This window comes from Trichosurus vulpecula, chromosome 8 (assembly GCF_011100635.1).
Source record: "Trichosurus vulpecula isolate mTriVul1 chromosome 8, mTriVul1.pri, whole genome shotgun sequence".
In the NCBI taxonomy this organism is placed as follows: domain Eukaryota; kingdom Metazoa; phylum Chordata; class Mammalia; order Diprotodontia; family Phalangeridae; genus Trichosurus; species Trichosurus vulpecula.
This window is the reverse complement of record NC_050580.1, coordinates 161,133,183-161,160,737: the sequence shown is the minus strand read 5'-3', so window position 1 is coordinate 161,160,737 and position 27,555 is coordinate 161,133,183. Positions and strand designations below refer to the sequence as shown.

At 39.3% G+C, this 27,555-nt stretch overlaps 2 protein-coding genes across 2 annotated transcripts; both read left to right on the top strand.

Annotated features, from left to right (window-relative positions):
- Window positions 1–18,151: 18,151 nt before the first annotated feature.
- On the top strand, window positions 18,152–19,437 carry LOC118828160 (lysoplasmalogenase-like). The gene has a single exon (XM_036734586.1). It carries the CDS (start codon window positions 18,188–18,190, stop codon window positions 18,854–18,856), a length of 669 nt encoding a protein of 222 aa, XP_036590481.1. The 5' UTR covers window positions 18,152–18,187; the 3' UTR covers window positions 18,857–19,437.
- Window positions 19,438–21,585: 2,148 nt separating this feature from the next.
- On the top strand, window positions 21,586–22,808 carry LOC118828155 (lysoplasmalogenase-like). The gene has a single exon (XM_036734578.1). It carries the CDS (start codon window positions 21,608–21,610, stop codon window positions 22,277–22,279), a length of 672 nt encoding a protein of 223 aa, XP_036590473.1. The 5' UTR covers window positions 21,586–21,607; the 3' UTR covers window positions 22,280–22,808.
- Window positions 22,809–27,555: the final 4,747 nt, after the last annotated feature.

The following is a 27,555-nucleotide window of genomic DNA, read 5'->3' as shown; positions in this document are numbered from 1 at the left end:
GTAAAATAGAGTAGTTTTTGGCAAAATCTGTGATTAGCTGTCTTCCCTTCATAGCAAAGAACAACTCAAAGGTACTATTTGAATTTCTGGCTAAAGTGAGGATGGTCTGAAATAATCCTAATGTCAGGTGATTTTGAAATAGAGCCAGACCACAAATCACAAGTGATCCTACTAATGGCATGGCGTAAAAGGCTGCGTGATATGTGTGATAAATTGCCAGGTAATTTTTAGAAAACTTGAAGTAGAAAAAGAAGAAGGTGAGTAAGCATGAACATGGAAAGGACATAGGCCTTTGCTTCATTACTCCATTAATTTATGGTGTATGTTATAGCAACTCCTTTGCCTCCTTTAAGACTTTACTAACAACACCTTTTAAAATATGTATTAGTTGTGGTTTTTTTAAAGACTAAATAATCATGCTGATGATGACAATAACAGCTAACTTTTATATAGTGCTTACTATGTGCCAGGCAGTGTGTTAAATCCTTTACAATCACTATCTCTTGGGAGGTGGTTGTTGTTATCACCCTAATTTTACAGATGAAGAAACTGAGGCAAACAGCAGTTATTGCCTCACGTCACACAGTCAGTGTCTAAGACTGGATTTTCAACTCAGGTCTTCCTGACTCTAGGCCCCAAGATTTACCCACTATACCATGTAACTGCCCCTTATTTTTGTACAACACTTTGTTTTGCTGCTGGACTTCAGTGACTCTGGAGGAGACAGTGAGGCTGACGACTAAGTGCAGCTCTGCCTCACTTAAATCCAAATTGAAGAACGAAGGATGAACAACAACAAATGGGACTGTATAAAATGATGAAAATGAGGAGGAAGAAGAGAAGGCAGTAACTGGTAGCAGCGTGATATAGTGGTTTGAGTACTACCTCTGACATGTAATGGCTGTGTGGCCTTGGGCAGGTCACTCAACTTTCTGGTACTCTAGGGAGCTAAGACTATAAATTGTAGAGATAATGTACTGTTAATAATAGTACATGTCCCATCCCTATCCCTCCATATTCATAATGCTATTATCAGTAATGACTATACTCCATACTTTACAGCATATGAGGTGTTTTCACAGGTATTACATCTCATTGGTTCTTCACACTGGCCCTGTAAGTCAGGTTAAGCAAGCATTATTTCCATTTTGCAGATAAAAGAAACTGATGCTTACATTAATTGTTTTAATTAATTCACATTGCTAGTATATGGAAGAATAGAACCCTGACTCAAAGGCATCTGGCACCAGACTCAGTATTCTTTCCATTATACTTGGAGGTAATTTTTTAAAGCATAAAGATTTATGCTTTTAAATTATCAGCATATATAGCTTTAAATTATTTTAATTTGGATTACATGTTCAACAGAGTAAATCTCTAAAAAGTCATCGAGAATTATGACTGTGGGAAGCCTGAAAATTAAGCTATGACAAGGTCCAACTTTGTACAGAAAAATGTCTTTGATAGCTTTGACCAACACTGCAAAAGAATCAAAATTATAAATCAGATGCTTTCCTCATTTAAAGTTTAATCACCCAAATAAATCATCCTAATGGAATCTTGGTTTGGTATGTTTAACTTTTGCCTATAAATATTATTAATCAACAAGGCTCTTTTTTTTAAAAGCAGTACTGTGCTTTTTCCTCCCCATTCCCACTCTGATGCCCCATCATGTCATAGAGATGATTGAGTTCTCCAAGGCTTTGCCAGTGAAGGTTCTGAACATGGTTTTGGCAACAGGTTGTGTCTGCTCTCTTTTTATCAGCCCAGCTAAGGAGAGAGAGAGGCTTATCACCAATGGGTTGGCCACTTGATGATGACTTCCTTGGTCACAGAGTCTTTAAAACCAAAATACAAAATGGTTCTCACTTGGGTGTGCCAGAAATGTACTGGATCCAGCTTATAAGGACTTAGTAGAGTTGATTATTAAGCTTCTGTTAAGAGCATTTGCACCTCAGAAATCCACAAATGGTACAAATCATGGCTTCATTTATTGTTTTGTTGATTGTTTAGACTTTAAAAAGTGAAAGAGAAAATGTTAATAATACAGATGAAACTTAAAAATGTATCGTATTTACATTTTTTCTTGGAGAGTTGGTTGTTAAATATTTACTAGCATATTCACAGCTGTATCTCTCTTCCATTCTTTATTAATGATGGCATAGTGGAAGAAATGGAAATAGAGGGTCCTAAAAATTCATTTTTAAATGATATGCAATATTAATTTTTATGATGGCATGTGAAATCCTTGTCCAGTGAGTGAGCAGACATATAACGGAATAATTGAATCATTATAATCTTGACACCCACGCTTTTAATGAAACCATTTAAGAAAAAAAAAGTAATTGCAGCTGAATAAATGGCAGGATAGACCACAGAGTGTCTGTGGGCAGACAAATGATTTGGTTTTATCATAGAGGCAAAGTCAAGAAACATCATTTTATGGCACATTGGTTAATTTCATACTGAAGAGCTCATGATTATCATTTGCATGAAATCGATGAGAGCTTATTGCCAACATCTGTTGTAAATGATGAAGTAGAGAAATTCTAAAGAAAACAAAACTAAATTAAATCACATTCAGTGACTTCAATTCAAAGGTAGACATGAGGGTGAAAAATGTATTGGAAAATATAGTTCAAGGGTAAGGAACGAGAGAAGGCAAAAGTTTGTAGACTACGCAGAAAAACGTCACCCTACTGAATATACTATGCATACATTCTTTGAGGAAAAGGGATTCCTTGAATGTGGTAAGTAATGAATTATATCACCAAAAAATGAAATAGATTATATAATTTAAGAAATGACTAGATACTAATGTGGGAGTTATTTCTCAATCAGTCATCTGTCACACAACTTATTAGAAAAATTATCCACAAAAAAGGGAAAAGGTTCTATTTGTACAAAAAATATTTATAGTAGTTCTTTTTTGTGGTGGATAAGAATTGTAAATTGAGGAGATGCTCACCAATTGGGGAATTGCCGAACAAGTTGTGCCATATGATTGTGATGGAATATTGTTGTGCTATACGAAATGACAAGCAGGATGATTTCAGAAAAACCTGGAAAGACTTGAACTGATTCAGAGTGAAGTGAGCAGAACCAGGTGAACATTGTACATAGTAACAGCAATATTATATGAAGAACTGTGAATGACTTAGCTGTTCTCAGCAATGCAATGATCCAAAACTTTCCCAAAGGACTCTTGCTGAAATATGTTATCCACTTTTCAATACAGACTGAAGCACACTATTTTTCTCTTTTTTTCTTTTTTTTTGAGTCTTCTTGTACAAAATGACTAATATGGAAATGTTTTTATATGATTGCACATATATGTCAAATTGCTTACCATCTCCCAGAGGGGTAAGGGAAGGGAGGGAGGGCTAGGATTTGGAGCTCAAAATTTAAAAAAAAAAACCAAATGTTAAAAATTGTTTTAACATGTAATTGGGGGAAAATAAAATACTTTAAAACAGATATGTGTAAAATATTTAGTAATATATTGAAAATAATAATAAAAACCATTACATGTAAAAAAGAAAAATGATCAAAATAAATGCCAAACTAGAAGAGAATAAGAATGACAAGAAGGTACATTGTTCACTTGAAGCATCTCCAGTCTGGTCTATTTTAAATAAGCTGTTGATGTTGCACAATTGAAAAGTAGGCATTCCCCTACTGCTCTTCCAAATGTTAATAGAAATCATGATGTTTGAAAGTTATCAATATAGTTCTGGAGACTTGTAGTTTTCTGGGGCACATACAAATTTAAGGTGAAAGAAATTTCTCCTGAACTATCAAACAATATTAAGAAAGGTAGCAAAATGTGATGGATAGAGAGTTGGCCTCAGAATTAGGAAGATGTGGATTCAAGCCCCATCTTTCACATATTCTGGTTGTATGACAAATCATCTGGCCTTTCAGTGTCCCCCTTTAAATGTCATAGAAATGACCATCTATGTTGATAGAAGAAATTCCTTCTCTGGGAAGTCCTCTTCACCAGAAATGTCAAGCACTCAGCCAACAGGCTGCAAGTGGCCTCCAAAAAACTCCCCAGTGAAGCCCAACCAAATTAAAATATAATTGAGAAATGTTTAAAAAGTAAATAAAAATACAATACAATATGAAGTTATTTGTGGTTTTCTAAGCTAATATGCCACTGCAGGTATTCTGTTTTTATTTGACATCCTTGTTCTTTACCAATGAAATTACAGGTCTGGTCCCTCCCCTCCCTCTTACAGTGACCATCCTCCCGTATTGTCTCAATTTAGAATATGTGTCAGCAGAAGGCAGTGTAGCATAATGGAAAGATTTGTTTGGATGATGGAAAATTCTATTTTACCAATCTCTTTTAATTCTTCATTTTCTGTGACTGGCAATTGATTTCTGGCTTTCAGACTATCTCATGCCACTGGGTTTTGTAAGCACATATGATATCTGAAGAGATAAGAATCTGGATTATCCTGTGTTTTCTCGTCTTAACTGGGGTGAGGATTATTTGCATTCTAAATCCTCTTGGTTTATCTTGTGTAGCTAAAATTCATATGCCCTCTTGCAGATGAATTCTCGGATTGGACCTTGTGTTTATTTTCTTAATCAGTGGAAAAAAAGTCTTAGTTTTTACTCAGTGGTACAATTCATTTTCTTCTCTAAATTTACTGTCATTTAGTCTCATATGAAAACTAAAATGCTTATTTGCCATCATTTTGGTAGTGAGCTGCCTGATACCATGAACCTTGGCTTAGGATATATTGTAAAAATCAACAATGAAGATTTCAAGATATGAAATTCCAGATTCTGCCTTCTAGTTCTTGTAACCAGTGGGAAGGGAGCTGTGAGCCCCAGAATTTATAGATAGTGTTGCCATCTAATATTGAAGGTAATGTAGGCATTTGGTCAAGGAAGTTCTCTGATCAACTTGTGCTTATAGGGTGGTAAACCTTTTAAAATACTGATTTCATCTTCCTTTGGAGAGTAGGGACATGCTCCCCTTAGCACCACCTAGTGGAGAAAATTTACTGACAGGGACTGCTAGATGCAACTTTGTAACCTTGGGCATGTATGTCATTTTATCTGGGCCTTGGTTTTCTCATCTTCAAAATGAGAGGGTTGATCTCTAAGGTCCCTTTTAGCTCTAAGCTTGGGATCCTATTAAGCCCTGTAAATCCACACTGTAAGCTGGCCTTGGCCATATGTATTCCCTACATACGTATATCACTATTATTAGACTTGCGAGTTTATGCTTGCTCTTTCTGCTGCTGACTTTGTGTGTTTTTATTTATGGCAACATATTGTTTCAACAATCCAGCTAGCAGCAGTTGTGGGGGTGAAAGACCTACATAAGCCCAACAACAAGAACGCTCCCAGCACGCTGCAGAAGCACAGGTTCTTTTGATCAGCTTAACTAAGAAAAGCAACATGAAGGGGTTGACAAGCTTACTTTAATTCAGCATACAAATATCATTCACTTAGTTCAGGGGAAAAAGCCAGCATCTTGAACTTCAGAACAAAACACAAACATCAACAGACAGACCTTGTCTGATTCAAATCTCAATACATAGTTATCAGAGTTTAACAAAGTCTCAGCATCTGGGTTACAAGCTGGAGGGTTCCTAGTTACAGCTGCCCAGAGTCTCTACCTCAGCACCACCAGGAGTGAGAGCCCTAAACAAATTACAAACAGACAGACCCAACACAATTCATAGTTACCAACATCCAGGTTCAGCCCAGGAGCTCAGAACAAGGGCTGGCCCAGAGTCACATGTGCCACCACTGCTGTGGGAAAGAGCTCCAAAGAAGAGAAGGCCAACCCCTGGTTTTATATCTTTTTCAGTGTCAGGGGTGAGTCACACATGCGACTCACCCACATGACCTAGAATCGTCACAAAGAGCGACTTAAACCCACGTGGTCTAAGAGCCTCTGATGTGCCAAACGTATCACTCAAACTCCTGTGTAAAACTAGGCCCTCCCCTGAGTTAGCCCCACCTTGGGCCTCACTTTAATTACCAATCCACACCCACATATGTTTTACACCTAATAGGGGTTTGGGCCTGGGGCTTAGCACCCAGTAAGGCTCAATGAAATACACTGAATTACTCAAAGGAAACAATCCAAACTCTTCAAGGGCACTTGTTGAACTAAGTGCTAAGAGCCCATTTTGCTTACCAACACACATATGCCCCAGGTTTTTGAGAAAATTGCTTTGTAATTATTCTTGCTATGTCCTTTGAGGCTACTGGCTGATTGTTAAAGAGACACATATTGGTAGGGGCTCATGAGCTACAGGATTAGGACAATGACCACCTACCAGTTGCCTTTTTTTTTCAAAGAAATATTTTTTTAAAAAGAAATTATTTATTTATTTTATTTGGAACTTAAGAAATAAAACAAGCATTTCCATAGTAGAATAAGAAAACAGAGTACTTGAAATTGAAGATCCATTACGTACAACTTGCTATTCCTTTCAAATATACAACAAAGTTATCATGTAACTTTCTTTTTTTCCTCTCTCCCCCTGCCCACTTTAAGATGGCTACCATTAAATACAAATCTCTCTCTCTCTCTCTCTCTTTCTGTCTCTCTCTCTGTCTCTCTCTCTCTCTCTGTCTCTGTATGTCTGTGTGTCTGTGTGTTCTTTTTCTGGATGCAAACAGCATCTTCTTTCATATTTATAATAGAATGACTTGGTTGCTCAAAGGAATTCTTAAAACAATATTGGTGTTTCTGCTCACTTTACTCTTCATAATTTTGTTGAGGTCTCTCCATGCTTTTCTAAAATCATCGAGTTCATCTTTTGTTATAGCGGAGTAATACTCTATCATGAACATATATCACAATTTGTTTAGCCATTCCCCAATTGATGGGCATCCGCACAATTTCTAGTTCTTTGCCGCCACAAAAGGAACTGCTATAAATATTTTAGAACATAGGTTCTTTTCCTTTTTCCCTAATCATCTTGGGAAACAGACCCAATAGTGGAATTGTTGGGTCAAAGGGTATTGGCAAGTTTAAAACTTTTTTGCACATAATTCCAAATCTCTCTAAAATGTTTAGATCGGCTCACAGATCCAGCGACAATGAAATTTTTGCCAGACTGCTTTCCAGCTTTCCCAACAATTTTTATTTTTACCAAATAATGAATTCTTATCCCTAAAACTTCAGTCTTTACTCTTGTCAAACACTGGGTCACTATATTCATTAGAAGATGTAGATTGTATGTCTACTCTGCGCCACTGACCTACCTTTCTATTTCTTAGAAAGTCCAGATAGTTTTGATAATTATTGCCTTATAGTATAGTTTAACATCTGATACTGCTAAACCTCCTTCCTTTACATTTTTTCCCATTAGTTCCTTTGATATTCTTGACCTTTTGTTCTTCCAAATGAATTTTGTTAATGTTTTTTCTAGCTCAGTAAAATACTTTTTGGGTAATTTAATTGGGATGGCATTGAATATATAGATTGGTAAAATTATCATTTTTATTATGTTGGCCCTGCCTACCCGTGAACAATTAATATTTTTCCATTTATTTAAATCTGATTTTCTTTGTATACAAGGGCATTTTTTTATGATTTTGTTAATATAGATTCTGGGTTTGTTTTGGTAGATATATTCCTAGGTATTTTGTATTGCCTACAGTTATTTTAAATGGGGTATCTCTAGCTACTTCTTCCTGCAGGGTCCTGTTGGTGGTATATAGTAATGCAGATGATTTATATGGGTTTACTCTATATCCTACTACTTTGCTGAAATTATTGATTATTTCAATTAACTTTTTAGTTGAATCTTTAGGATTTTCTAAGTGTATCATCATACCATCTGGGAAAAAGATAGTTTTATTATCTCATTCCCTATTCTGATTCCTTCTTTTTCTTTTTCTTATCTTATTGCTATTTTTTGGATTTCCAATACAATACTGAATAATATTGGTAACAGTGGGCATCCTTATTTCACACCTGATCTTTTTGGGAAGGCTTCTAGCTTATCCTGATTACCAATAATGCTTGCTAATAGTTTCAGGTAAATGCTTCTTATGAATTTAAGGAAAAGTCCATTTATGCCCATACTTTCAAGTGTTTTTGATAGAAATGAGTGTTGTTCTTTATCAAATGTTTTTTCTGCATCAATTGATATAATCATATGATTTTTGTTACTTTTATTATTGATATAATCAATTATGGTAATAGTTTTTATTATGCCAAACCATCCTTGCATTCCTGGTATAAATCCTGCTTGGTCATAATGTATAATCTTTGTAATATATTGGTGTAATCTTTTAGCTAGTATTTTATTTAGGATTTTTGCATCCATATTGATTAATGAAATTGGTCTATAATTTTCTTTCTCTGTTTTCACTCTTCCCGATCTAGATATCGGTATCATATTTATTTCATAAAAGGAGTTTGGTAGGACCCTTCCTTTCCCTATTATTCCAAATAACTTATTTAATATTTGAATTAGTTGGTCTTTAAATGTTTGATAGAATTCACTTTTAAATCCATCTGGTCCTGGAGCTTTTTCTTAGGAAGCTAATTTATGGCCTTTTAAATTTCTTTTTCTAAAATAAGGCTATTCAGATATTTTAGCTCTTTTGCTAATCTAGGCAGTTTGTATTTTTGTAAATATTCTTCAATTTCATCTAAGTTGTTAAATTTATTGGCATATAATTGGGCAAAATAACTCCTTATAATTGCTTTGATTTCATCTTCTTTAGCAGTATATTCACCCTTTTCATTTTTTGACACTCGTAATTTGGTTTTCTCTCTTTTTAGAAAATCATATTAACCAATGGTTTATCTATTTTATTGTGATTTTTTTGTAATACCAACTCCTAGTTTTATTTATTAATTCATTGGTTTTCTTACAACTCAATTTTATTAATTTCATCTTTACTTTTTAGGATTTCCAATTTAGGGCGGAGCCAAGATGGCAGCTGGAAAGCAGGGACTTGTGTGAGCTCCCCATCAGGTCCCTCCAAAAACCTATAAAAAATGGCTCTGAACAAATTCTAGAACTGCAGAACCCACAAAATAGCAGAGGGAAGCAGGGCTCCAGCCCAGGACAGCCTGGATGGTCACTGGGTAAGGTCTATTGCACAGAACTGGGAGTGGAGTGGGGCAGAGCCCAGTGTAGGGGCGGCAGGACCAACCAGACTGGGAGCTGGGTGGAACAGCCCCTAGCACCCTGAATCAGTGAGCTGTGGCAGTTACCAGACTTCTCAACCCACAAACACCAAAGACTACAGAGAAGGCTAGTGGGAAAAGCTACTATGGGGACAGAGTGAAAGGAGTTCGTTTGGGTTTTGGCCACCACCCTGGGAGCAGTGGGGGAGGTGGGGGGTACAGCTACAGAATTACAGTTGCAGTTGCTTTCAGCCCCAGGCCAACCTGGTGGGAGGAATTAAGTGGCAGATCAGAGCAAGAGTGCAGAGCCTGCTGAAGATCTGAATCAGGTCTGGGGGACCTGAGGAGGGAATAACATACACATTCATTTGGGTATCTTACCCCACAGGAAAGAAGGAGGAAGGAGATAAACAAAGGGGGGACAATAGAAGGGAGGGCAGACAGGGGGAGGAGGTAATCAAAAGCAAACACTTTCAAAAAGGGACAGGGTCAAGGGAGAAAATTGAATAAAGTAGGATAGAATAGAAAGGAGCAAAATATAATTAGTCTTTCACAACATGGGTATTGTGGAAGGGTTTTACATAATGATATGCATGTGGCCTATGTTGAATTGCTTGCCTTCTTAGGGAGGGTGGGTAGGGAAGGAAGAGGGGAGAGAATTTGGAACTCAAAGTTTTGAAAACAGATGTTCATAAAAAAGTTTTTGCATGCAACTAGGAAATAAGATATACAGGCAATGGACCATAGAAATTTATCTTGCCCTACAAGAATGTAAGGGAAAATGGGATGGGGGTGGAGTGGGGTGACAGAAGAGAGGGCTGACTGGGGAACAGGGCAGCCAGAATATATGCCATCTTGGAGTGGGGGGGAGGGTAGAAATGGAGAGAAAATTTGTAATTCAAACTCTTGTGCAAATCAATGCTGAAAACTAAAAATATTAAAAAAATTAAATAAATCAACAAAAAAAAAGAAAAAAAGGATTTCCAATTTAGTGTTTAATTGGGGATTTTTAATTTGTTCTTTTTCTAGTTTTTTTTAATTGCATACCCAATTCATTGGCCTGCTCTTTCTCTTTTTTATTGACATAAGCATTTGGAGATATCAATTTTCCTCTGATTACTGATTTTGCTGTATCCTATAAATTTTGACATGTTGTTTCATTACTGCTATTTTCTTTACTGAAATTACTGATTATTTCTATTATTTGTTCTTTAACCCATGCATTCTTTTTTAAATTTAATTTTTAGTTTACAACACTCAGTTCCACAAGTTTTTGATTTCTAAATTTTCTTCCCCTCCCTTCCCGCTTCCCTTCCCCCAAGATGGCATGGAATCTGATATATGTTCTACATATACCTTCACACTAAACATATTTATACAATAGTCAAGTCGTAAAGAAGAACCATGATCAATGGAGTGAATCATGAGAAAGAATAAACAAAGCCAAAAAAGAAGAGACAGGAAAAAAAAAAGAGAGAGCAGATAGTTTGTCTCAATCCACATTCAGACTCCATAGTTCTTTCTCTGGATGTAGATAGCTCTTTTCCATCATGAGTCATTTGGAGCTGTCTTTGAACCTTGTATTGTTGAGAAAGAGCCAAGTCTATCAAAGTTAGTCATCACAGCATCGATATGTCTGTGCTTGTGTACAATGTTCTCCCGGTTCTACTCCTCTCACTCAGTGTCGTATCATGTAGTTCTTTCCAGGTTATTATGAAGTCTATATCTTCCCCATTTCTTATAGCACAATACTATTCCATTACATTCATATACACAACTTGTTCAGTCATTCCCCAATTGATGGGCATCCCCTTGATTTCCAATTCTTTGCTACCACAAAAAGAGCTGCTATAAATATTTTTGTATGTATGGGTCCCTTTCCCCCTTGTGTGATCTCTTTGGGATACAGCCCTAGAAGTAGTATTGCTGAGTCAAAGGGTATGCACATTTTTATAGCCCTTTGTCCCTGGTATTGCTATCCAGAATGGCTGGATCTGTTCACAACTCCACCAACAATGTAACAATGTTCCGATTTTCCCACATCCTCTCCAGCATTTATCATTTTTATGTTTTGTCATGTTAGCCAATCTGACAGGAGAGTTGTTTTGATTTGCATTTCTCTAATCAATGGTGATTTAGAGCATTTTTTCATATGCCTATAGATATATTTAATTTCTTCCTCTGAAAACTGCCTGTTCATATCCTTTGACCATTTTTCAATTGGGGAATGACTTGTATTCCTATAAATTTGGCTCAGTTCCCTGTATACTTTAGTTACAAGGCCTTTATCAGAGACACTGGTTATAAAGATTTTCTCCCAGTTTTCTGCTTCCCTACTAATCTTTATTGCATTGGCTTTGTTTATACAAAAATTTTTCAAATTCACATAATCAAAATTATCCATTTTGCATTTTGTAATGCTCTCTATTAACCCATACATTCTTTAAGACTGGGTTGTTTAGTCTCCAATTAGCTTTTTCCTGTGTTTTTATGGTCCCTTAGTAAATATAATTTTCATTGCATTGCGGTCTATAAAGGAAGCATTTAATATTTCTGCTTTTAGCTATAAAATTTTTGTGCCTTAATATGTGATCAATCTTTGTAAAGGTACCATGTACCATTGAGGAAAAGATGTATTCCTTTCTATTTCCATTCAATTCTCTCCAGATATCTATCATATCTAGCTTATCTAAATTTCTATTCACTTCCTTAATTGCTTTCTTATTTATTTTTTGGTTAGATTTATCTGTTTCTGAGAAGGGAAAATTAAAGTCCCCCATTATTATAGTGCTACTATCCATTTCCAACTGTAATTCATTAATTTTTCTTTTAAAAAATTATATGCTATAGTATTTGGTACATATAGGTTTGGTATTCTTATTTTTTCCTAATTTTCCCTCAATCTCTCTTATTTGATTTTTAATGTCCTTTTTAAGTTCTTCCAAGAATTCTTTTTGGACATTGCCCATTTGATGCTCCTCTTTGAGGTAGGAAAGGATTTTTATTTTTTACTTCAGTATCCCCTTCTGAATACAGATCCAGGTCTTCTCTATCCCCATTAGTAGCTGTCTATGGTGGGGTTCTTTCCTTTGCTTAATAATTTTAAATTTATTTATTTATTTTAATTTTTAGCAGCTTGTCATAATCACCTCTAGTCCTCAGGTGTGGGGAATGGTACCTCTGACCTCAGATCCTTCTTACTCTTATTTTCTGAGTTTTGTCCAACCTCAGTACTCCTCTACCCCTTCAAGCCACAGCTAGGGCCTCCAGCCACGTTATGCTGGAAATGCACTTGCTCCCTGAGGACCCTCCAGCAGCTGTGATCTTCAGTTCTCCTTTCTGGTCTGGAACCAAAACCAGGAATTGAGCTCTCCTGGGAGTGCCCACAGACAGAAGTTTCCCTGCCCCACTGCTTCTGCACATGCCAGGCATGTTCTAGTTCCTCCTCACCTTCAGCCAGAGCCTCCTCTTGGCAAAATAGCTGGGCCTGGCCTCCCTTGGCAGTAGAAGGTCCTTTAATCTTCCCCTGCTCAGACATCTGATCACCACCGCCTCCCCACCACCAACACCCTCTCTGTGAGGTGAGGATTCCTGTGGCTGAGACTGAGGTTACCTCCCAACCCAGCTGGCCCCAGGGCCTGTTGTTTGATGTTTCAAGGGAGATGGCCTGGAGGTGTTTGCACTTCACTCAGGCTATACCTTTGTCCCTGGTATCTTTCCTCAGGTTTTCTCCAGTTGTCCCAGGAGAATCATTGCTCTACCCCAACTCTTCTTTATTTTTGCCCACTCTATATTCACTCAGAGGTACTATTTTGTCTTGTTTGTGGAGGAAATCTGGAGAGCTTGGAATTTTCTGACCTTCTCCACCATCTTCCCCACTGCTAGAAACCTGAAAGCAGCAGTAGCTCTTGCTCTGGGAATCCTACCTGATAGTGGGAGTTGGGAGAATGAACCAAGAGGAGGGACTATATTTCATATACAGTCTATATTTAAATTTCTAGGTATATGTTTTCCCCGAATAGAATGCATTCACCTTGCAGACAGTAGCTATTTCATTTTTGTCTTTTGATTTTTAGTGCTTAGCATAGTGCCTTAAACATTTCGTTTGTTGGACAAATACTTGGTGAATCGAATCGAATAAGATAAGCTATAAATTCCTAAGCTTAGCATTTAAATTCTTCACTGTTTGACTCCAGTCTGCCTTTCTAGATTTGAGGAGGTTTGGGTTGAGGGGTGCTCGATACCCCAAAGTACCGACACGCCGGGTCCTGCCGAAAGAATTCGACTCAAGCCTTCTCAGCCAAGGGAAAAGACAAAGTTTATTAAGGGTTAGTCATATTGGTCTGCCCCAGTAAATCCCACCCTTTGTGACGCCTGTTTCCACAAGCGGGCCAGATTCAGCCTACTGAATTAGATTGAATCTGAACACCTTCATGGAGGCAAGATGGAGATTATATATACAGAGATTGTGGGAGGGATTGAGGGGTGGTCTGGGGTGACTAGAGGAGGGGTTTAGGGAGGGACTTGAGGAGGAATCTAAGGAAGACAAGATGAGGTCAGACTCCAGGGTGGGAAATAGCTAAAGGCTACATGGAGACATACAGACAATAGAGGGCTGGGGTAACAGAGCTAGGGTATAGATATTTTGATCAGGATTATGGGTGGGAAACAGCTGGACAATGGAGGGCTAAACTAGGCAGAGTTGGGCCCAATGATAATGCAAGGCCCATGGCCTTAGGGGAAGGCCAGATCCAGTTGGAAGACTCAAGGAGAGTTCAAGGGAGCTCCCAGAGACTATACTCCAGATTCAAGGGGTTTCCCAGAGACTGTGCCCTCATCATTCCCCCCTCAAACAAATAGGACCCAAATTCTTTTGGGTGCAAGGGGGTTCCCACCATCTAAACCCCATCAGATTTATTTCTTCTTACTCCCTTTTATGTACTCTATATTCTAGTCAAATGGAGCTTTTTGTTCTTTCCAAAGCTGGGCATTTCATTTTTTGCCTCTCTGCTTTTCTATGGGCTGTCCTGTATGCCTGCAAAACATTGCCCTTTACCTCTTAGAATCTTTACCATCCTTCAAGATTAAACTCATGTGCCTATGCAAAGGCATTCTCAGATCTCCCTAGTTCAGGGGTTCTTAATCCTTCTTGTGTCATAAACCCCTTTGGGAGTCTGTGGACTCCTCAGAATAGTTTTTTTTTTAATTCATAATAGAAGGAAATGCCAAATTTCAATTAGAGGTTAGTGAAATTAAAGATGAGATTTTTTTTTTTGCATTCAAGTTTATGGATGTCTTGAAATCTATTTGTGCACCACTTAGGGGCTGATGGACCCTAGGTTAAGATCTTCTACCCTAGTGATTACTACTCTATCCTCCCTCACTCCCTTATTACTTCTCTGTGTGCATGTTGCACATCTGTCAACACATTTCCTCACTCCCCCCAATAGAATATAAGTTCCTAATGGTCAGGACTGTAATTTTGTCTTTGTATATTAGGCACCAAGCACATCTTGCATTTTGTTAATTCTGCAAGCATTTATTGCATACATTAGTGTATGGGATGGAAAATTCAAATAATGGGAGAGACGTCTTTAGGAGAAGCAAAGCGAATTTATTTTACAAACCTTGCAAGATTTGGGTGTCGCCTCCTCTAGGAAACTAGTGGGGGAGGCAAAGTAAAAAGGAGGAGCCCCACGAGTTATACTCTTAATGAAAAGATTCCCGCCCACCTCTATCCCTTCTTACCATTGGCTGGGAGGTGGGCTTACAATCTAGGCTCAGAAAACTAGACAGAGAACTAGGAAACCAGGTGGAGCTGGTCCATTCATGCTTTCTTTATCTGGAACTCAACTGCTGGGGAAATGAGGAGAGAGAGGGGAGGGGGCCAATTCCTTCAGCCTCATTCAATGCATTTCACAGTGACCCTTTCCTTATTTGGCTACTAATGTGGCCATGATATGGCTAAAGAGAAAGAATAAGGAGGGAGAGGGGGACCTTCCTGGATCAGAGAACAGCTCACAGGTAGTACATTATCTCCCTCTTTGGTAAAATTCTTGTGCTAGCAACTGAGAGAGGGGGAAGGGCACCTACAGCTTCAGGCCCTGACTTTCCAGAAGTTGGCAAAGTCACTACAAGGTTAAATTCCAAGCCTCTCATACTCTCTCAGACATTCCGCATTCCAGAAATATAATAGAATAGCCCCTATATTCTTACCCTGTGAAGTCTTCACAAATTATCCTTCTCAGTCATTAGACACATGCTTGTTCAATTTAACTGAATCACAAAAGAGAGTAAATTCCTATATCACTGTATGCTTTCATGACACTATTCGATATAAGCAGTCATTCTGTTCATTCTATTTATCCAGATACTTAGAACTCTCTGGGATAGAAAAACCATAAGCAGATGCCTTTTCAGGTAGGTAAGCTTGTTTAAGCCTTCTCAGATTGATTCTTCTTTCTTTATCTCTTTTTAAAAACATATTTATTTCTATGTTTTTAGTTTTCAGCATGCACTTTTATAAGATTCTGAGTACTAAATTTCCCCCCTTCCTTTCCTCCCCCTTCCAAAAAACAGCATCCAATCTGATATAGGCTATGCATGTACAATCATATCAAACATATTTCCACATCAGTCAAGTTGTGAAAGAAGAATCAGAACAAAAGGGAAAAACCACGAGAAAGAAAAAAACAAGAGAGAGAGAGAGAGAGAGAGAGAGAGAGAGAATAGTATGCTTCAGTCTGCGTTCAGACTCCATAGTTCTTTCTCTGGTTGTGGATAGTATTTTTCATCATGAGTCTTTTAGAATTGTCTAAGATCATTGCGCTGCTCAGAACAGCTAAGTCTAAAAAAGTCAGTCATTGAACAATGTTTCTGTTACTGAGCACAATGTTCTCCTGGTTCTGCTCACTTCACTCAACATCAGTTCATGTAAGGCTTTCCAGGTTTTTCTGAAATCATCCTGCTCATCATTTCTTATGGAACAATAGTGTTCCATTACATTCATATGCCACAACTTGTTCAGCCATTCCCCAATTGATGGGCATCCGCTCAATTTCCAATTCTTGGCCAACACAAAAACATCTCTATAAATATTTTTGTACATGTGGGTCCTTTCTCCATTTTTATGATCTCTTTGGGATACACACCTAGAAGTGGTATTGCTGGATCAAAGGGTATGCACAGCTCTTTGGGTATAGTTCCAAAAGGCTCTCCAGAATGGTTAGATCAGTTCACAACTCCTCCAACAATGCATTAGTGTTCCCATTTCCCTACATCTTCTCCAACACCTATCATGTTCTTATTTGTGTCATGTTAGCCAATCTGATAGGTGTGATGTGGTACCTCAGAGCTGTTTTAATTTGCATTTCTCTAATCAGTAGTGATTTAGAGCATTTTTATGTGACTATAGATAGCTTTAATTTCTTCCTCTGAAAACTGCCTGTTCATATCCTTTGACCATTTGGGGAATGACTGGTAGTCTTACAAATTTGACTGAGTTCTCTACATATTTTAGAAATGAAGCCTTTATCCTTCTGATTGATTCTTAACAGTCATGATATTACTGTCCCTTTAAAAGCCAAGTTGCCCAGGTATCAATAAATCACTTAATGGCTAACAAGGAATATATGCTAACAGATCCCCTAAGTGAGAAGGTCATATGAAGCACTGGTAGAATCAGGAGGGTTTTTAGTGTTGGATATTTTTGCTGTGGCTACTGAAGCAAAGGTTGCCAGGTAGCATGATTCAAAGAATGGTCATATATGCAAATCAGTTGTATTTTTCAGCTTTCAAAATTGACATCTTTTTTTACATTACCTTCAGTTCCAAATAAATCCCTTTCTTTTTCTTACCCAGAACACCATCTCATGAAACAAAGAATAAAGAAGAAAGAGTATAAAAGTAATAAAAAATTAATCAATGCGTCAGTTATTTTTGACAATCTTTACAATATTCCACACATATCATCCTTTACCTCTGCAAAGAAGGGGTGTGTGGGGGCATTTCCTCAATTCTTATCCCTGGTTATTGTAATCATACTGTATTCAATTTTTTTCTTTTAATTTATACAGTTAAGTCATTGTACATACTATTTTCTGCATCTGCTTACTTTATTATGCATCAATTCACAAATTTCTTCCAATTCTTTGAATTCTTCATATTTGTCATTTCTTACATTGCACCACAATTTGTTTAGCCAGGCCCAAACAAATGGGTTTTGTTTGTTTGTTTTTGCTAACATAAGAACTTCTATGAATATTTTTTTTCATAGAAAATTCTCTCCTCCCCATTTTTTACCTCCTTGAGGTATATTCCTAGCAATGGGATCTTTGGGTCAAAAGGTACACACTGTTAAACCTGAAAATTTGGTTGAAGGAAACAACAGAGCTAGGTGATAGAAAAATCCATGTTGTTTATTATTTTCCCTTAAAGCATAGCGGAGCTAGCTTACTTGTACGTACAAGGAGTCAGAGTATAAACTCTGGCTGCTGAACAAAGCAATGAGAAAACTTATATACGCTATTTTAGCAGAGCTAGCAAGCCTGTATTACCTCATTTTTTATGACCCCCATGTATGTTTAACCATGATACAAGAAGAGGATTTTCCTTAACGGAATAGAGTTGTAAAGGATGTTGACAAAAGTCAGTTGAAACTACAGCCCAGCGTCTCTGTGTCTCATTACATTCCATAACATAGTATATACCTGTAGAATATTAAGCAAGGTAATCTCTCTTGGGGTTAGGGTAATGTCCTTAATGATCTGGCCGTGTTGACAGAGGTAAGGGTATTGCCTGAGCAAACTTTTAGAGAGAACAAAGAAGCCCAGGTCCTGGATCTTCATCCAGTTACTCATTAATTCAGGCTCTGGGTCTGGTTGAAATTAGAAAATGATATAAAATAGTATAATATTTTTCACAAAACACACACACACACACACACACATACACACTCCAATATACATGTGGTTCCAATGGTCCAAGCCTGAAGTCACAGGATTAGAACCTAGCTCTGATTCCGAGATCATAGAATTCTGAGGGTGCCTGGACAAACATGTAAACATGGAGACTGGTGGAAGGGAATCTGAGAGGAGGCATACTCTAAATCTGCTGCTCACCCGGGGGCTGGTGCCTTTCTTTGCCTCCAGCACCCTCTACTTCCTCCTCTGGCTGCCAGAAGACAACCCCAGCTGCAACAGCGCCTTGGCCAAATGCCTTCCCATTCTCTGTCTGGCTCTCTTTGTCCATGAGTCTGCCCCATCTGGGCCCTATGGCCTATTTGTCTGGCTAGGTCTCCTCTGCTCCGCCCTGGGGGACATTGTACTTACCTGGCCCAACCTGTTCCCCTTTGGCTTGGTGGCCTTTGCCCTGGCTTATCTCTTCTATCTCATGGCCCTAGGCTGGCACCCGATCCGCCAGGCCCTCCTGGAGCCTGTGATAGCCATCTTCATCCTTTACTTTGGGCTCCTGTATCCTCACCTCCCTTCCAGCCTAAGTCTCCTTATGTTTGCCTATGTGGTTATCCTGGGTCTGATGCTGTGGCGGGCGCTGGCCAGAGGGAGATCTGCGGCACTTGGTGGCCTGTTGTTTAGCATCTCAGACGCTGTCCAGGCCTGGGACACCTTCGTCCAGCCCCTGCCTTCAGGCCGAATGATCATCATGGTCACCTACTACACTGCCCAAGCCCTACTGGCCCTGTCAACAGTGGAGGACAGGCCCACCCAAAGCTGACTGAGATCAATGAGCCCCCCTCACAAAGACAACAGAGCAGTGACTTGGAGCTCAGCACTTGGACTCTTTTCCAGGATCCCTCCTGCCTGCTCATCACTTCCTGGAGCTGCTGCCCACCCCACACCCTCCAACTGCTTGTCTCCCAGTTAAACACAAGACCTCCTAGGGCAGATCCTTTCCCCACCCTCCCTCTGATTCTGAAGCTTCCCTCCTGCCTCCCGATCCCCCCCCCCCACCCCATCCTGTTATTCACAGGCCTTTCCCTTTCCAATGCTTTCCCTCCCTTTCTTGCAACTATCCCCCCACCTCCCCTCCCAGCCCCATCCTGATGCTTTTCTTCTCCTTACTCATAATCCCTTTGGTTCCAACATTACCCTCTTCACCATTGCCCATGAGCCCCTCGACTGAAATTTTTTCTCCTCACAATTCCCTCCCCCCTGTAATTCTGATTCTTTTCTCTATTACCTACCACCTCTTGGTTTGAATGCTTCTTCTCTTCTCTCCATTATTCACACCACCAGCACCTTCTTCTAACCCTTAGCAAAGTTGATATTGGAAACATGAAAAAATATATGTAAATATATAATGTGTGTGTGTGTGTGATTTTTTTAAGCATAATTTCACATTGCTTTCTAGAATAGTTGGGTCAGTTCATGATGCCACCAACAGTGTATTATTTTGCTTGCCTTCCTGCAGCTCCTCCAATTGTCAAATGAATTTTCTTTTCTTTTTTAAAAATATTTATTTATTTTTAGTTTCCAGCATTCACCTTTACAAGATTTTTGAGTTTAAAATTTTCTCCTCCTCCTTCCCCTTCCCCTCCCCTAGATGCAATGCAATGTGATATAGGCCATATATGTACAACCATATTAAACATTTCCATATTAGTCATGTTGTAAAGAAGAATTAGAACCAAAGGGAAAAACCACCACCAGAAGGAAAAAAAAAATAGTCTGCTTTGATCTGCATTCAGACTCTATAGTTCTTTCTCTGGATGTAGATAGCATTTTCCATCATGAATCTTTTGAAGTTGTCTTAGATCATTTCATTGCTGAGAAGAGCTAAGTCTATCAAAGTTAGTCATCACACGGTGTGGTTGTTACTGGATGCAATGTTTTCCTGGTTCTGCTCACTTCACTCAGCATCAGTTCATTAAGGCTTTCTAGGTTTTTCTGAAATCTACCTGCTCATCATTTCTTATGGAACAATAGTATTTATTACATTCATATACCACAACTTGCTCAGTCATCCCCCAATTGATTGACATCCCCTCAATTTCCAATTCTTGGCCACCACAAAAATAGCTGCTATAAATGGTTTTTGTACACATGGGTTCTTTTCCCATTTTTGTGATTTCTTTGAAATACAGACCTGGAAATGGTATTGCTGGATCATAGGGTATGCACAGTTTTATAGCCCTTTGGGTATAGTTCCAAAAGGCTCTCCAGAATGGTTAGATCAGTTCGCAACTCCTCCAATAATGCATTAGTGTTCCCATTTTCCCACATCTTCTCCAACACCTATCGTTTTTCTGTTTTGTCATGTTAGTCAGTCTGATAGGTGTGATGTGGTACCTCAGAGCTGTTTTAATTTGCATTTCTCTAATCAGTAGTGATTTAGAGCATTTTTAAATGACTATAGATAGCTTTAATTTCTTCCTCTGAAAACTGCCTGTTCATATCTTTTGACCATTGGGGAATGATTGGCAGTCTTACAAATTTGACTGAGTTCTCTACATATTTTAGAAATGAGGCATTTATCTTTCTTACTGTTTCTTAGCAATCATGCTCCTATACCTTTAAAAGCCAAGTTGCCCAGGTTCAATAAATCAGATTGCCTAACTGAGAAATTCCTATGAAGCACTGATGGAACCAGGAGGGTCTTTAGTGTTGGATATTTCTGCTGTGGCTACTGAAACAAAGGTTGCCAGGCAGCATGATTCAAAGGATGGTCATATATGCAAATCAGATGTGTTTTTCATCTTTCAAAATTAATAACTTTTGTTTTTACATCACCTTCAATTCTAATTTCTATTTCAATTCTATCCCTTCTCTTTTTCCTACCCAGAACACCATCCTCTGCAACAAAGAATAAAAAGGAAGAGTACAAAAGAAATAAAAAATTATGTAAGACTAATCAGCATACAAGTTGTTTTTGGCAGTCTTTACAATATTCCACACCCATTATCCTTCACCTCTGCAAAGGAGTATGTGCAGGCATTTCCTTAACTTTTATCCTTGGTTATTGTAATCATGTTGTATTCATTTTTTTCTTTCCATTTATACTGTTAAAGTCATTGCATATACTATTTTTCTGGGTCTGCTTACTTCATTTTGCATCAGTTCATATGTTTCTTCCAATTCTTTGAATTCATCATATTTGTCATTTCTTACATTGCTATAATATCCCACTACAATTGTGCACCACTATTTGGCCAGGCCCAAACAGATAGGTTTTTAACCTTGTTTTTTTTTTTCTTTGTTTGTTTGTTTTGCTAACATAAAAAGTACTGCTCTGAATATTTTTGTTACACGGGAAATTAGCCCCTCCCCGTTTTTGGCCTCCTTGGGGTATATGACCAGCAATGGGATTTTTGGGTCAAAAGGTACACACACGCACATACACACACACACACACACACACACACTCCCCAATATACACATGGTTCCAATGGTCCAAGCCTGAAGTCATGACGATTAGAACCTAGCTCTGATTCTGAGGTCACAGAATTCTCGGGGTGCCTGGACAAACATGGAGGCTGATGCAAGGGAATCTGGAAGGAGGCCCTCTCCAGATCCTCCTCTCTGCTGGAGCCTGGTGCCTTTCTTTGGGTCCTGCGGCCTCTACCTCTTCCTCTGGCTGCCCGCAGAAGAGCCCAGCTGGAACAGCGCCCTGGCCAAATGCCTCCCCATCCTCTATCTGGCTCTCTTCGTCTACAACACTGCCCCATCGGGGCCCTATGGCCGATTCGTCTGGCTAGGTCTCCTCTGCTCCGCCCTAGGGGACATTGTCCTCATTTGGCCCAACCAGTTCCTCTTTGGCATGACGGCCTTTGCCCTGGCTTATCTCCTCTATTTCAAGGCCCTAGGCTGGCAACCGACCCACAAGGCCCTCCTGGAATCTGTGGCAGCCGTCATCGTCCTCTACTTCGGGTTCCTGCAACCTCACCTCCCTTCCCGCCTGAGTTTCCCTATGCTTGTCTATGCGGTTATCCTGGGTCTGATGCTGTGGCGGGCGCTGGCCCGAGGAGGATCTGCGGCACTTGGCGGCCTGTTCTTCAGCATCTCAGACGCCGTCCTGGCGTGGGACACCTTCATCTGGTCCCTGCCTTCAGGCCGAATGATCATCATGGTCACCTACTACGCTGCCCAAGCCCTGCTGGCTCTATCAACAGTGGAGGAAGGGAATGACCCACTGGCCTAGTCTTAGCAGACCAGTGACTTGGAATTCAGCACTTGGCCTCTTCAGTACTCCTTCTGCCAGCTCATCACCACCTGGAGCTGCTGCCCAACCCTCTCCCCCGGTGCTTGTCTCCCAGTTAAACTGAAGACCTCCTAAGGCAGATCTTTTTCCCACCCTAAAATCCCCCACCCCTCCCAAGTTATTCACAATCTCTTCCTTTCCCTTACCTCCAACTGTGCCCACCCCCCACCCCCCCCAGTCCCATCCTCATGCTTTTCTTCTTATTCATAATCCCTTGGGTTCCAATACTACCCCTCCCCCATTGCACAGGAGGGGAAATTTTTTTCTCCCCAATACCCACAATTCCCTCCCCCCACAATTCTGATTCTTTTCTCTATTACCCACCATCCTCCTGATTTGAATGCTTCTTCTCCTCTCTCCAAGGCCCATTAAATCTCTAGATGTTCCTCCATGATCCAAACCACCAGCACCTTCCCTTGACCCTTAGTACAGTTGATATTGAAAGCATGAAAAAAAATTTAAATATAATATATATAAAAATATAATGTGCGTGTGACTTTTTAAGCATAATTTCACATTGCTTTCTAGAATAGTTGGGTCAGTGCATAATGCCACCAAGTATATTGTTTTGCTTGCCTTCCTGCAGCTCTTCCAATTGTCAAATGTATTTTCAAAGACAATTTTCTGACTGTTCAATTCACACAGCACTTTCCTCATTCCCCAATTTAAGACTCTATTCTTTCTATTACTTCTTCAACAGTCACCAAAATATTTTTTTCTCAGGAACTATTAATTATTTCTAACCTCTCCCTCTTCTCAATTCAGGGCTCATATTTTTTCAGGTTATGCTCCCTGGGAGGTGACTGCTACAGGTTTAATGGTATTTTTTGGGTCTGCACTCCTAACATTATATAACTCATGAGCCTCCATCAATGTGCTTACTTTTTAGGAAGTAATCAGAAGACACAATTAGCTTCAAGCAAAGGCATTTACAAAGGTGTCATGGTAAGGACATTAGCTATACAATAAACCCAGGGTGTATTCTTTCATTAACACACAGTGTCAAGAGTAGATACACATTTAGAGTGCTTTGGTAGTGTGGCATAGATGTAGGAACATATATAGCCAAGACAAACAATATAGCTAATACTGCAGGGCTCTGATATCTTTTCTTTTTCCTGGGATCAGCACCTATATGAGTCAGGTCTCTCGGCTGGGTCTCTGAGGGTTACTTTTCTCTACAACTTGATTGGACTGCCAGGACTAATTTTCTCTTGCATCCATAGTCAGTCCTTTTATTGCTACAGGTCAGCCTAAAACTAGATTACTGGGTTTTCATCTATTGCATCTGCAACAACAATCTCTTAATTTTCACCTATAAAAATCCTTCTCTTGTTTCATGTGCCACTTCCTTCATGGGGACTTTTCTGATCCCTCCAGTTGAAAATATTCTCTCCTACCTCAGATTTTATTAGAGTACTTTCCCTTCCCTTTACCACTTTCTGACTTTTTTTTTTTAACCAGACCTGTAAAGAGATCTTGGTATGGAACTTCTACCAATATGACAACATTTTTCATTACAGTTTTATTTGTTCATTTATATATTTCTCTCTCTCTCTCTTTTTCTCTCTCTCTCTCATTGTCTCTGTGTCTGTCTGACTATCTGTCTCTCAGGCACTCTCTCTCTGATATCTGTCAATGAGAATGGGTTTCTCACTCTATCTTGCTCAGGCTGAAAGTGCAGTGGCCACTTTTGGGCCTGATCCCATAAGTGATGAGCATGGAAGCTTCAACCCACTTCCCTTCCAACCTGTACCAGTTCACTCTTTCTTAGGCATCTTGGTGATCCCCTGCTCCTGGGAGCTCATCATGTTACTGCCAGACTTACTTTGGACACCGGATTAGCTCTAGCCCTATTGTAGCTCAGAACTCCTAAGCTGAAGCAATCCATTAGCCATAGCCACACCACTAGCAGAAATTACAGAAGTGTGCCACCATACCTGGCCTCTGTAATTTGAATCTACAAAGTTTCCCTGGATACTAAAAAAATTACATAGTGTCCCATAGACTGTATATATCAAGAGTCAAGCCTTGAACCCACTGTGCCTGTGAGGCAGGCTTTCTATTGAATGAGCCACAATGCCTTTTTATTCTGATTTGTTTCATACCTATTTGTGTATATATTATACTCCTTTCCATCACTTAGTGGATTAGGGGAGTCTTAAACCTTTTTTGTGTGTGTTCAAGACCTCTTTGCAGTCTCAGAATAATATTTTTAAATACATAAATGAAAATACATAGGATTACAAAGGAGAATTTGAAATATAGTTATGATGAACTAAGGGAGTATCCCCTATCCCTCAGATCTTGTTATAATCTCTGGTCTTCATCCTGATTTTGCCTATGGACTTTTTATATAATCAACCAGTCAACTCAAGTCCTGTTATCTAGAAATCATTCTGTATGTCAAAGTTTAGCTAATATCCTTCATTTGCTGTCATCCCAAGACAGGAAATAATTCTGTACCATGGACCTGGTACAACCATGGTTCTTTCCCAACTCCAGGTGAGTACCCTATCACAAGCCAGGTTGTACGTGCCAGTACAGGTCCTCTGACTCCTAGTTTAGTTCCTATTGCCTCTGACTTATGCTCCCATTCTAGGGAATTATGAACTGTTCTTTTACTTCCAGAGATGATGCTACTCATTTATTATACTCAGACAAGAGCTTTATGCTATTTTTCTAGTATCAATATTAGGTTGTGGGCATCTCTTCCCTTTCCTTGCCCTTCCTGCCCTTCCCTGCTCTTCCCTGCCCTTAACTTCCCTGACCTGCTTTTATTCCTGCCCCCGCCCTCCCCTGACCAGTCCCTTCCTTTTCCCTTCACTCACCCAGATTTCCTCTTGACCAAAGTCATGAGTCATTTTAGGCCATGCATGAAATAGTTCTCTCTCAAAAGCTAACCGGTCTTCACAGGCATCCATATCATATTGTAGCCTGTCATGACATTCCTGAGAAGAAGTGAGAGGCCAGATTTTATCATTTGGAAGTGGGGGAGGAGGTGGTAGTGGTGAGGATAGTGGTGGTGGTGGAATGAGGGACAGGGAGATTAACTGATTTGCCCTCTTAATTATACGGTGAGTTAGAGATGGAGCCGGGAATTGAATCCAGATTTCTGGTCTCCCAGATCTATTTTAACCAACAGATCATACAGCATTCTTCTTGACTCCTTTTCATGGATCCAAGGAGAACACACTTTGCTTTACCTGTACTTGAACAAATGCAAGTAGCTCTGAAACTGTTGACTTCATGTTTCCGGGACAACGTTCTCACACTCAGAAAATGGCTGCTTAATTTGAGATTTTGTTAAAATATCTTCAGATACTTTTCGGTTCTTGTGACAGTTTGTTCTCAAATATCAGAGAGCTTTGAATCCTAAAACTATTTGCCAATTTCCTTGTTTTCTAGGGCAACTTATATACAGAGACCACTGTATAGAAAGTTATTAACAGTTTTTTTTTTTTACTTTAAGTGCCACAGAAGTAATTAAACTGAAAAAAAAAACTCCTTTTCACACTTTGATGCTAGAAGGGACCATTTATTAGGGTTTTTAACTTTTTTACATCATAGACATTTTTAGAAGTCTGATGAAACCTATGAACTACATTTTAGAATAATGCATTTAACACAAAGTAACACATAAGATTACAAAGGGAAAACCAATTATATTGGTTAATCCAGATATTGGGGTGGGGGGGGATGGAGTTCCTGGACCCAGTGTTAAGAACTGCTGTTCTAAAAAATTATGTAGAATTATTTGTGTATTAGAAATTCTAATTACATACAAAACTCTTTAAATATTGGAAGCTTTTTGTATTTTGGTCCATCATTTTCCCAATTCTCCTTTGGCATTCCATGCCACCAGAACTCTCAGTTCCACATTTACAAGTTTTGCCAATGTATTCCCATCTCTAAAATGTTTCATGGCCGAATGTATTTGGCAGGTATAAATCTAGTTTAACCCTTTGGTTTCACAGATGAGGCAATGACACACCTGGTACAACAGCAGGATGGAGGCTAGAAAGTATCCTTCTGATTTTGCTCCATCCTGCAATCTTACAACCATGGAACAAAATCTTTGACCCAGTCTTAGAACAGGAAAGGAAGTACAGAAGCCTTCTAGGCAGCAGTGATACTGCCGCAGGAACCTTGAAAGAGGTATCAAAACAAGCCCAGTTCTGGTCCCATCTAGGCCAGCCATACTCATGCAGGCATGCTTCGTCACCTTGGACAAGTCATTTTACTTCCTGGGCCTCTGTTCCCTTATCTGCAAAATAAGAAGAATGAACTTTACTGTTTTAAACATTCCTTTGGGCTCCAAAATTCTGTGCAATTCTTTGTAACCAGAGGAGACTTTGAGGGCGATACTATAGAAAGTTCTCTCCTCACCACTAGGGGGCCTAATTTCCCACTGTTCATGGCAGAGTATAATGAAACCGTTTTATCTAAGTGCAATTATTTCATTTTGAAGAGTGAGAAGCATTTTTAGGATCAAACGATAAAACGTAAAAAGGTCTCCGTAAATCCTATATAGATGTAACTGGTAATTAAGCGATGCAAGTAAAGTTTGAACATGGTTTCACTCCTGAATGCTCTTGCACAACCGCTAATTTCCTCCCCAGATTTTCCAGAGTTGTTGCTCAGGCTCAGATCGATTATTTCTTCAAAGCAGAGAGAACTAGGATTCTTGCTTCCTCTTTTTATTTATCTTTTTATTTTTTCTAGCCTGTGTCTCCCTATATGGCCCAGCCTGGAAGTGTAGCAGACCAACCTAGGTGGGGTGCTGGCATCAGCTTATAGCAGCTCCAGGTGGGTGGTTATTAAGTTTTCAGTGTGACCATTTATATCTTAGAAAATGGTAATGCTATAAATCAGGGCTTGATTTATTGTTTTGCTGATGAAATCAGGGGTGGGGAACCATGTGGCCCTCGAGGTCCTCAAGTTCGGTTTTAACTGAGTCCAAGTTTTACAGAACAAATCCTTTTATTAAGGGGATTTGTTCTGTGAAGTTTGGATTCAGTCAAAAGGCCGCACTTGAGAACCTAGAGGGCCACATGTGGCCTCAAGGCTACAGGTTCCCCACCCCTGGAAGAAAGTGATGGAGAAAATCTTAATAATGTAGGTTAAATTTAAAAATGTCTTGCTTCTTCCCCCACCACTTGAGCCAGTTGTTAAATATTTTCCAGCATGGCATTGCCTTGATCCCAGCATTGATC

What these genes read in the sequence shown, in the direction of transcription:
- LOC118828160 (XM_036734586.1), top strand. Translation starts at nt 18,188, where the DNA reads ATGGAGACTGGTGGAAGGGAATCTGAGAGGAGGCATACTCTAAATCTG.
- LOC118828155 (XM_036734578.1), top strand. Translation starts at nt 21,608, where the DNA reads ATGGAGGCTGATGCAAGGGAATCTGGAAGGAGGCCCTCTCCAGATCCT.